Source organism: Meles meles, chromosome 15, assembly GCF_922984935.1.
Source record: "Meles meles chromosome 15, mMelMel3.1 paternal haplotype, whole genome shotgun sequence".
NCBI lineage: Eukaryota > Metazoa > Chordata > Mammalia > Carnivora > Mustelidae > Meles > Meles meles.
Window position 1 is genome coordinate 74,403,503 of NC_060080.1, and position 12,019 is coordinate 74,415,521.

The 12,019-nt window shown below is 37.5% G+C and overlaps 1 protein-coding gene across 1 annotated transcript in view; it reads right to left on the reverse strand.

Moving 5' to 3' along the window:
- The window catches only part of MSH2 (mutS homolog 2), an 80,019-nt gene that overhangs the window by 24,514 nt on the left and 43,486 nt on the right, over nucleotides 1-12,019 (reverse strand). Inside the window, exon 8 of the mRNA XM_045979799.1 lies at nucleotides 7,411-7,520. Coding sequence (XP_045835755.1) covers nucleotides 7,411-7,520 — 110 coding nt within the window. The remainder of the gene's footprint in view (nucleotides 1-7,410; nucleotides 7,521-12,019) is intronic.

Sequence of the window (12,019 nt, forward strand, 5' to 3'; positions counted from 1 at the left end):
GGGATAGCCCTCTTACCATCAGACCAAAAAACAGAAACAAAAACAAAAACAAAACACAACAACAACTAAAGCAAAAAGCATCACTAAGGACACTGTCTCTAAAGAATGATGAAAGCTCAGTTCACCACAAAGAAAAATACAGCTGTGTGTTGAGAAACGTGCAAAGCAATAATGGACTGAACCATAGAAAGAAATCCAAACTTCTCTCAATAACTCAGCAGATCAACAATTAGCAAGCATACAGACAAGGTGAACAGAACTAAAGCTTTATCTAATCTAATGGACACACAGAAAATTCTGCAACCAAAATTAGGGAGCACGCATGATCCTCAAGTACACAGAGAACATTTATGAAACTGGGATGTAGCAAGCTTAGAAATTAAATACACACATGCGCGTGCGTGCACGCACACACACACATATTTCTAAACAAATGGTAACAGGAATAAAATTCTGACAACTGAGTAAGAAATTGTACCTTTAAAAACTTATAAGATACATTCAGCTAAAGCAACAGAAAGAAAAGTATAATCTTAAATGCTTACTGAAAAAGAAAAGGTTGGAAAAATAGTGAGCACTCAACTGAAGAGGTTAAAAAAAAAAACAAAAATAGGTGGAAAAATATACATAAGAACTGAAATTAATGAAATAAAAAGCAAAGATACAAAAGAGGATTTAAAAAGTCGCAAACTGAGTCTCTAAAAAAATACAAACTATGGATAGGAGGCACAAATTGTATTAAAAATAAGCAGGAACAGGTGCCTGGGTGGCTCAGTGGGTTAGGCCTCTGCCTTCGGCTCAGGTTATGATCTCAGGGTCCTCGGATCGAGCCCCAGAGCCCAGCATTGGGCTCTCTGCTCGGCAGAGCTCCCAACCCTGTGCCTACTTGTAATGGATCTCTCTCTCTCTCTCTGTCAAATAAATAAATAAATAAATCTTTAAAGGGGGGGCAGGGAATATATCAGCAAACACATAAGTTTTTTAAAAATAATAAACATTACTATTAACAACTTGAGGCAAGTGGAAAATCTGAAGTACGTGTTTCTTAGAACAAGGGTCTAGTACCCAAAATATATACAGAACTCTTACAACTCATCAACAAAAAGACAACCCAACTGTAAAATAAGCAAAGAATCTGGACAGAAATTTCTCCAAAGACAGATTAATAAATGGCCACCAAACATATGAAAACATGCCCAACATCATTATCCACCAGGGTAATGCAAATCAAAACCATAATGAAATACCACTTCACATCCACCAGGCTGGCTTTAAGACAATGCCCCCCCAAAATTATGGTGGTTCATCAGTTGGTTAAGCAGCCAACTCTTGACTTCCACTCAGGTCATCATCTCTGGGTCCTAGGATCAAGCCCTTTGTTGGGTTTTGTGCTCAGGATTTCTCTCCCCCTCCCTCTGACTGCAAGCCCCCACAAGTGCCACCTCTCTCACTTTCTCTCTAAAATAAATAAATCTTTAAAAAAAAAAGAATAATTATTAGTAACAATGTGAAGAAACTGGAAACCTCCTACATTGCCTGTGGGAATGTTAAATGGTGTAGACACTTAGAAAAACAATCTAGTAATTCCTCAAAAAGTTAAACATAAAATTTCCATATGGGGGCGCCTGGGTGGCTCAGTGGGTTAAGCCTCTGCCCTCGGCTCAGGTCACGATCTCAGGGTCCTGGGATCAAGCCCCGCATCGGGCTCTCTGCTCAGCAGGGAGCCTGCTTCCTCCCCTCTCTCTGCCTGCCTCTCTGCCTACTTGTGCTCTCTCTCTGTCAAATAAATAAATAAAATCTTAAAAAAAAAAAATTACCATATGACCCAGCAATTCTATTCCTAAATAAATACCTAAAAGAACTGGAAACAGGTACTCAAATACTTGTATATCACTGTTCATAAAAGCCCCAATCATAATAGCCAAGAGTCAGAAACAACCTAAAGGTCCACCAACAAACAAAAGCAGAAACAGACCCATAAATACAAAGAACTGGTAACTGCCAGAAGGCAGGGGAATGGGAGGAAGGGCAAGACGAGCAGGGGGAGTGGGAAGCACCTGCTTTCCATTATAGAATGAGTAAGTTGCAAGGATGAAACATGCAGCTCAGGGAATACAGTCAATGGTACTATAGCAGCATAGTGCATTGAGCAAATAGCATTACATGTTGACTTTTCCACGTCGTACACTGAAACTAATATTAACATAGTGTGCCAACTACACTTTAATCAAAAAGTAAAAAAAAATAAAATAAAAAATAGGAAACAAGGACAACTATAAGCAAAAATGTCAACATGTATTTAGAGATAATTCTAGATAGGAGAATATGAACACTTCTTTTTTTGGTATTTCTTTTTCATTTCCAAGAACAAAAACACTGAAGCATTTATATACTACAGTACCTTTACAGCTTACATACACTCACACAATGATACAGTTGTATTAAGATCATGCAACTGTGGCTTTTTAAAAACTATTTCAATTTTTTGTCCCAGTATTGTCAGTAAAGATCTATCTAATATTACTTCTTTTCCAGTAATAGAGGAAATGTCAGTTAATAAGTGTATATGAAAACTAATATTAAAAGGTAAAGTGCTCAAATACGGTATAGAAAGATTTTTAAAAATTTAATGCACTGAATCACCCAATCTAACTGAAACTATTTTTGATGAAAATTCATTGCCTTTTTGAACCTTGTCCTGGGGTAGCACAGATCTACATTTCTATTTACTTCAGAAATAGAAAATCTTTCCATAAGATTTATGGAAAGCAGACACAAAAGCACCTAAAGCATTACATACAAAGCTAAGCCTAGGAAAAAAGGCAAATTAACCCAACCATGCATGTAAATTATTGCTCCCTTTGTCACTTAAGCTCCTAAGTGCACAACTGGAAAACATGAGTAAAGCTTTCAGAAATCATACATGAAATGATTGCTATCAAAGTAGTTCTGAGTCATATAATTTAAATGTGTAAATTCATTAAAAATATCTACAATGACAGTGAAGGGTTGAATGCACTTTATAACCCAAGGTAAGTTTAAAGGTTTATAACAGAATAAAGAAGATACTGTATTAGGCTGATTCCCTAGAGAATCTAGAGCAGGTCATAACTAAGAATCATATTTATTTAAAAGATAGCCTCACACTATAAAACATGAAAACCTTTAGTTGCAGGACAGAATCTTAGTAGACATGGCTGATTGTCTACACCACAGTCATTTCCCTTTTTCCCCCTTTCCAGTAGTGCTCTCTCATTTGCCTATCTCCAACAGAGGGATACCAACCATGCCCTAGTTGTCTTAAGCCCATCATCATTCTATATCCCTGGCCACAATCACCACTTAAATGCCCCCATCAAGGCAACTTGCAGGACTCTTCCTTGGAATGTTGCATGAATTGCTACTGATAGGCAGCCAACCTAGGACCAAAGAGGAACCAGCAAGAGTTAAGCTGAAATTCAAATCACAAAGAGAAAAGATCGAGAAACTGGGTCCTTTGGATGGTGTCATTGAGCTGCTGGATTAAGCAACTCTAAATTAAAGCTAACCCTATTTCTGGACTTCTAATTTCATACACCAGGGTGTACTGAGGTTCAAGTTATGTGCAAAATAAACAGTCCTAACTGATACTGAGTTTAACCTCAAACAGTCTAGTGGGGATAGGGTGGGATCCACAACTCATATCTTATTGACACAGTAGTTAATGTTGATGAGGGGTCCAGAATATGTCATAGTGGCATAAAAATTACTCCAAGATGAAAGCATCCCAGAATAGACTTTGTTTCTGAACTCTCTTATCTCCCTAAAAGCAGAAACTCCCCAAAGAACTGTTGTTGTAAATTCCCTCCCAGGGAGTTTCACAATCAAGGAAGTAAAAATTATCATAAATCACTCCTAAAAGTCGTTTTCCCCCAAGTGTTCTTTTTCCTCCTCTCCTATTCCCGAAGCAACAGTATATAAGCCCCAAATTCTAACAGCCTCTTGATTCACATTTTTCTGTGAACTCAAAAATCTGTCCTCTTGCTAATCTGTTTATCAGTTTAATTAGCAGAGCTCCAAAGAATGAACAGAAGAGAACAGAAAAAAAGTTTTTCTTCCCCTACAAAGAACTTAATGTTCTACTTTCAGATTAAGAAATCAAGGTTTGGGCACCTGGGTGGCTCAGTGGGTTAAAGGCTCTGCCTTCGACTCAGGTCATGATCCCAGGGTCCTGGGATCGAGCCCCACATTGGGCTCTCTGCTCAGCAGGGAGCCTGCTTCCCTTTCTCTCTCTCTGCCTGCCTCTCTGCCTACCTGTGATCTCTGTCTGTCAAATGAATAAGTAAAATTAAAAAAGAAAGAAAGAAAGAAAGAAATCAAGGTTTGTTAAAATTTTAAGTGACAGCAATGAAATTTGGGCAAATAATCTCTTCTTTTCCAGTCTATATCCATATAATTGCACTGCCTGCCTTCCTAAAATCCACTCTTCCCAGGCACAAAATCTTACAACACTCTAATTCTATAGCATTGAGAATTAACACTACTATTTACAGTCACAGTATAGTTTAGTTTAACAGATATGTGTCAAGTATTTCAGATCAAAGTAAAAAAATCAACCCACAATAAGGAAAGTTAGTATAATGGAGCTGGAGGAAGCAGATCAGACTGCCAAAATTGTTCATCTGAAGAGGGAAAAATGGTCAACTTTTGCCTCTATACTTCTTCATATCATTTTGTTTCACTTGTTCCAATAGTAGGTGTTAACCTTTACAAGCAGAAAAGCTTCAAATAAAGAAAACACTTTAAAGATTCAATTCTGGCATTTTGGTACATCATCATTTTGGCTTATCTAAGTTGCCAGTATGTATCCCAAGGGTGGATCTATGCAGTCAAAATACTGCACAACAGGAGGGAAGGTAGGCCAGAAGGTGGGGAAGGAGTAAATCAAAATGCACAATATGAAGCCAAAGTATCCAACCTTTTATCATCCTGCTACTTTTTGTAATTATCATAGTAGTGGCTAATATCTTATGTATGATGCAAACAATCTGCTTACTGCAGAGGACAGCTTTTAATGTCCCAGAGGGGGAGAGGGAGAAGAGAGGTCCTATTAGGCAGGGTCTCCACATCTATTGGGCAGGCTATGAATGTGATGACCCAGATAAAAAGGCAGATGCATGGGGTCTTCAACAGAAGATCTGTACATTTACATAGGGGCTATAAATTTTAAGAAACTCTTCAACATTCTCAATTTATACACACCAACTTCTGGCCAGATAATGCCCAGTGGTTGCCCAAGACAGCAGCACTTGCAGCAGGCTGAAAATTGGTGAAAAGAAACCACAAGCTCATTCTCACTTTGAAAAATGATTGCATTCAGGGGCACCTGGTGGCTCAGTGGGTTAAAGCCTCTGCCTTTGGCTCAGGTCATGATCCCAGCATCCTGGGATCGAGCCCCACATCGGGCTCTCTGCTCAGGGGCGAGCCTGCTTCCCTTCCTCTCTCTCTCTGCCTGCCTCTCTGCCTACTTGTGATCTCTCTCTGTCAAATAAATAAATAAAATTAAATAAAAAAAAAAAAAGAAAAATGATTGCATTTCTAATTTATTAGGAGTAATTTATTTTATAAATTCTCAAAGTGTGGTTGCCAGACAAGCAGCAGCATCTGGGTACATGCAAGAAATGCAAATTCTCTAGCCTCACCCCAGACTGAATGATTCTCACTCTAGGGATGGAGCCCAGCAATCTATTTCAGCAAGCCCACCAGGTGGTTCTGATACATGTTTATATTTGAGACCTACAATATTAAAGCACGGCAACTTTTAGAAGAATAAAGTTGGCCACAAAAGGCAAAATCAACTGCAGCATTTCAGGAAAGTTAAGCTGTGGAGACAATGGAACACTCTGATTCTTGCCTTCCCACCTCCCTACTGAAGACAGTTTTTATTTTTTATTAACCACCAAGAACTATACCTTTACATGCTTTCACTTAAAGAATGTTTACAGAAGCATCTGGGTAGCTCAGTCAGTTAAGCAGCTGTCTCCTGGTTTCAGCTCAGGCTCCTCAGTGAGGAGTATGCTTGTCCCTTCCTCCCAAATAAATAAATAAAAACTTGAAAAAATAAAGGCCATTTACAAATATCCAACTCTGCCCCATCACAGGTAACATCACATCCTCAGCTCCTGATGGCAGTGGTGGTTCCAGTATCACATGTCTGTGAGCATCATTTCTGCCCCCTACTTATCTGAAAGTTGTACACCTAAAATCATCCCATCAATAGCAACAATCTAAAATGCAAGTTTTCCCAAATGAGGGCTGAACAATGCAAGTTTTTTGGCTGCTTGGAGCTATCACTGACAAAACAGTACCAGGAGAGTAAAGGATCTATACTTACACACACATATGCATGGACTTCTAAACCCAAAGAGCACACAGTAAATGAGGCTTAACTGTTTTAACCCTGGGGTTAACAATCCAGTGAAAGCAAAATAAATCGACGTACCATAGGGCAAACTAACTCAAATCCAGTTATTAAGAATGCAAAGAATCTAACAATTAGCAAATCAAACTATTACCTTAATACGAATAATGTGAGAGCACATACTCTCTGCATGATCATTTTTGACAGAAAATTTAGTGTAGAAAATTTTAAAGATATTATTTTTAAAGTCACAAAATTGAAAAACATTACATTTAATGGTCCCATATTAAATTTGTTCTATAAACAAACTTTTGACAGTAAAATTTACCATTCCATAAACTTCACTTTCAAATTAACTTTCATACAAGGATATTTTTAGCTATTTCAGAAACTATTCCCATTTTGTATTTATATATAAAATTACTGCTTAACATTGTTAAAAACCTGAGGATATAAATCGCTTCTTACACCCTAAATGCTCTTCTCACCTAACAAGAAATTTGGAACTAAACAGTAATTAGAGAATGGTTAACTTTTTAGTTATATCAGCAACTACTTAGGAAAAACACACATATTCTAACCTCTTCCCCCAAAGACTTTCCTACATGAAAAATAAACAAAGGAGAAGTTGCATTCTCATGTGTTCCATATTTACCTTTATCTTCGTCTCTTTTCCAGAGACTACAATTTTTCCTTCTCTTTTGAAATTAAAACAGAACTCCGCTTGCATATGTGGAATCTTTTACTTGTGAGATTTCCTTTAACCAGGCCAGTTATGCCTGTCAACAAGGCCAATCATTTCCTATTAATCTTTAATCATCCACTAAAACAACTGCTATTTTTAAAAAAGCAACAAACTCACCCCATCACTTAATCTTACATCCATGGTCTCAAAGGTGCCTCACAAAAATACCAAAATCAAATACTAAAGGAAAAAAAAACTCTGAAAAGTTTTCTGACACTCATTTCAAAAATACTTTGATGCTTGAATTCAAGAGTAGATTACATACCTGATCCATATCTAAAGTTGTTTCTATCATTTCCTGAAATTTGGAGAAATCAGAACGAAGATCAATAAGAGGAGTAACAAAAATGGCCAACAATAAACTCTGGTGTTTACCTAAAAGAGAGCAAAAAATAGTAAATAAAATTCATCTCAGATAACAAAGCATTTGATCTAAAAAAAAGTGCAGCCAGTGTCCAAAGTTACTATTTACTCCTGTATTTTAATTAAATATGCTTAATATTTATTTTATAGGAAGGGAGATCATCTGGCACGCAGTGCTTCCTAATAAAACACTGCCTATCTGTAATCTCCTTCATAAGGAGCACTAGAGATGCAGAAACATGAAATTAATTACAACTAAATGAACTGTACTTCTCTGCAGATTTAATAACCCAAAGTCAAAGTCATTAAAATAAAATGCCGCTAACTTACCTTATATCGCTAATTTCCACTAATAATACAGTGTTCCAATTAACAGAGGTTAAGTCAAGCCAAGTATTTACACTGGCACTTTACTTGATGTTATTTAAAAGCACATGCTGCAGAATTATATGAGAACCAGTAAGTGAAGCAACAGAGTCTACAGTGTGAAAGGCATGAGGTACAGACCTGGGTGCCAACCCCAACTCTGCTACCTACTGGCTCTGTGATCTGGAGCACATTACTCTGAGCCCCTTCCCCTTGTCAACAGGAGTAATGACAACAGTGACCCAGAAGAGGAATAAATGAAATAACTCTACATTAACACTTAATATAATATGCTTGACAATTAATAGGAGCTCAGCTAGGGTTACCATGTATTGTTACTGGTTACATTCCAAGAATTTTTTTTTTTCTGATCTCCAATAAATTCTTTTACAAGAATTCTGCAAGTGATCTCTAGCGTACTGCATTTTGCTCCAAAGCAAGAGTTTATCTTTTCTAGAAGTAGCAATAGCTCTTGATTGAGAAAACGATGAAAAGCTACTATCAAGTCAGCAATATTACTGCAAGAATTCATCTTTTATTAATCACAACAGCATCTACACATATTTAGAAAATAGTACATATGTGTGAAACATTATTTAGACAGTCTATAAACAACACTTTGCCCACATAGTGTCTGCTGTGCTTCAGCGCCTGGTTCTTTATTCTGAATTAACCAGCTCAGACGTTATTGGTAAATAGGAGAAGGAGGGAAGCAAGGTGAGGAGGTGGCACCGGTTCACAAATGGTTTTTTCCTAACCCACTAATGTTTTTAAGTGATCAAGGGCAAGCTTTCAGAGTAAACTTAGCCATATATGAAGACCTCGGAGTAACTGGCCCAATGGCCAGTGTACTTACCACTATGCTAAGATACCAAGAAAAGCAGAGTATAGATGAAAAGAACAAAAACATCTGCTGGTGTTTAAAGGAATTTTTTTTTTTTTAAACTAAATTCTGTACCCTGGTTCAGATGTTTAACTTTCATGAAACTCACCTTTTTTAGAAGCAAACAGCCTTACAAGGCATCTCAAAGAGGAACAAGAACCCAAGACTTTAAGTCTGCATGCAAAGAATCACCTGATGCTCATGCTAGGTACAAAGCAATGGAAATGTATGCAGGCTACTGTTCTATTAAAATTTGCTAATGCTTTTGCTAGTAATCATTTCAAAATTTTCATGTATTTTGAGGTCTACCTAAACTCCCCCTTTTTTCTGTAAGTTCTGTTTTCCAGCACACAACATTGAAGAAAGTTAAGTTTGCTAAGAATAAACACATGGTATTATTACAGAAATACCTGTACAACCTTCAAAACCTGTCATCCTCAGAGTTAATAGGCCCCTTCTGAGTTCACCTGCTCCTTATCCTGCAAACTCTCACTAAAATCTAGAATTCCTAAAAAAAAAAAAAAAAAATCTAGAATTCCTTCCCCTACCTATAATTTGTACAGAGCCCCAGCTGCCAATATCCAATTGGGTTTTTCCCCCCAAATGACTATGGTTTTTTAAATTAAAAATAATAGATATGTAATTCACATACCAAACAACTCTCCATTTTAAAGTGTACAATCCAATGGTTTTTAATTTATGGACAGATTTGTGAAACAACCACCACAATCAATTTTTCAAACACTCACTGCTCCTGAAGAGAAAGGGAACCCTGTACCCATCAGCAGTAACTTACCATTACCCTCCAAACCTTCTGCCACTCCTCAAAGTCCAGGCAACCTATAACCCACTCTCTGTATTATAGATTTGCCTATTCACATATTCCACGTAAGCGGATCATATGATAGTGTGACTGCTTTTACTTAGCATAATGTTTTCAAGGTTCATCTTTGTGGCACCATGCATCAGTACTCCACTCCCTTTTATTGATGAATATATTGCATTATACAGATACAGCACATTTTATTTATCCATTCATCAAGTGAGGGTCACCACTTGATGGTTTTTTATAAACTCCATTTTTTTCACTAGTTATCACAGTCTAGAAAGCCCTACACAGTCCTTACTAGTGTCTTAACACAAAGACTACAGACCCTTAAATTCAAAGTACTACATAAACACAGAAAAGAAATAAATTCTACCTACATTTTCTCTAACCTCTAACCAGAATATGACATCTCCTTCCATTATTAATGTGTGCGATAAACCACAGTATTCCCAGTATTCCCAGTACCTACGTCTTTGTCATCTAACAAAATCCCAGATACATTTTCATATCATATTACAGTTTTGGAGATGATTTTAAGTATCATTTAAACTCATTATTAGTTTGAAACTTAAGACCTTAGTAGAACTTTACTCAGATCATGTTATTTAATGCATTAATAAAGAGGATGTATTTACCAAGTTTGTTTTATATTTTGGTGTGTTTCAATATACTTGGCTGCCTCTACGAGTCTGTATTATTTTATGCATTTAAAAACACTATTCTGAAGAGAGGTTCATAGGCTTTTTAGGGTCCACAGCGCACAGAAAGTTAAAAACCTCAAACAGACCTTACCTCTCTGGCCTCTATTCCTAACATGGCCCTTATTCCCTATCTCTGTGCTTGATCACTCTAGTCTTCCTTTGCTCCTTCAACAAGTCTAGCTGGATCCCCCCAGATCTTAAACAGCTGGCTCCTTATCATCATTCAAGCTGTGGAACTCAGACAGCAATTCCAGAAAGACCATCCTGGACCAACAGTTCAAGTGTCTCCCTGTCCCCAGCCAAGTCACTCTATCATATCAATATATTATACTTCCTTTACTGTACTTATTACTACTTAAAAGTCTTGTTCACTGATGTTTATTATCTGTCTTCCCCTATCTTTCCAGTACTGCTGACCCTCCATAAAAACAGGGACATTATCTGTCACATCTACTGTTGTACCTCCTAGAACAATGCCTGGAACAAATGAACTAGCTGTTGAATGAATGACTTATTGAAGGAAGCAATCACGGGACTGGTGAAGCAATCATTGGTCATTAGTTTTGATACACACAACGCTCAAGTAGCAAGCATACCAAATATGACACAAGGAAATAACTTAGCTTCTTAGGTGCATCAAAATATGAAATGTCCAAGTAATCAAATAATTAAAATTTCTGTAGGAATGCCATTCACTGCCAAGCACTAAAAGATATATAACTTCTCGAAACTGCTGATAGCATACACAAAAATAAACTTGAAATGGATTAAAGACCTCATGGTGAAACATGAAACCATAAAACTCCAAGAAGAAAACATAGGTAGTAATTTCTTTGACATTGGCTATAGCAACTTTTTTCTAGCCATGTCTCCTAAGGCAAGGGAAACAAAAGAGAAAGTCAACTGGGACTATACCAAAATAAAAAGCTTTGAAGTGAAGGAAACCATCAACAAAACAAAATGGCGGGCGCCTGGGTGGCTCAGTTGGTGAAGTGACCGCCGTGGGTTGAGGTCATGATCCTGGAGGCCCAATTGAGTCCCATATCGGCTCCCTGCTCATCAGGGAGTCTGCTTCTCCCTCTGACCCTCCACCTCCCATGTTCTTGCATTCTCTCTCTCAAAAAAAAAAAGGGCAACCTACTGAATGGGTGGAGATATTTGCAAGTAATGTTACCATTAAGAGGTTAATATCTAAAATATATAATAAGAACTTCTACAACTCAAGACCAAAAAAAACCAAAAACTCCAATTAAAAATGGGCAGAGCATTTGCGATGACATGGATGGAACTAGAGGATATTATGCTTAGTGAAATAAGTCAATCGGAGAAAGACAACTATCATATGATCTCCCTGATATGAGGAAGTGGAGATGCAATGTGGGGAGTTTGGGGGTAGGAAAAGAATAAATGAAACAAGAAGGGATTGGGAGGGAGACAAACCATAAGAGACTCAATCTCACAAAACAAACCGAGGATTGTGGGGAGGGTGGTGGGGTTATGGACATTGGGGAGGGTATGTGCTATGGTGAGTGCTGTGAAGTGTGTAAACCCGGCGATTCACAGACCTGTACCCCGGGGGATAATAGTACATTATATGTTAATAAAAAAAAAAATGGGCAGAGCGTCAAAGAAATGAAATCTTGCCATTTGCAACGACGTGGATGCAACTTGAGGGTATTATAGTGACCGAAATAAGTCATCAGAGAAAGACAATTATATGATCTCTCTGATG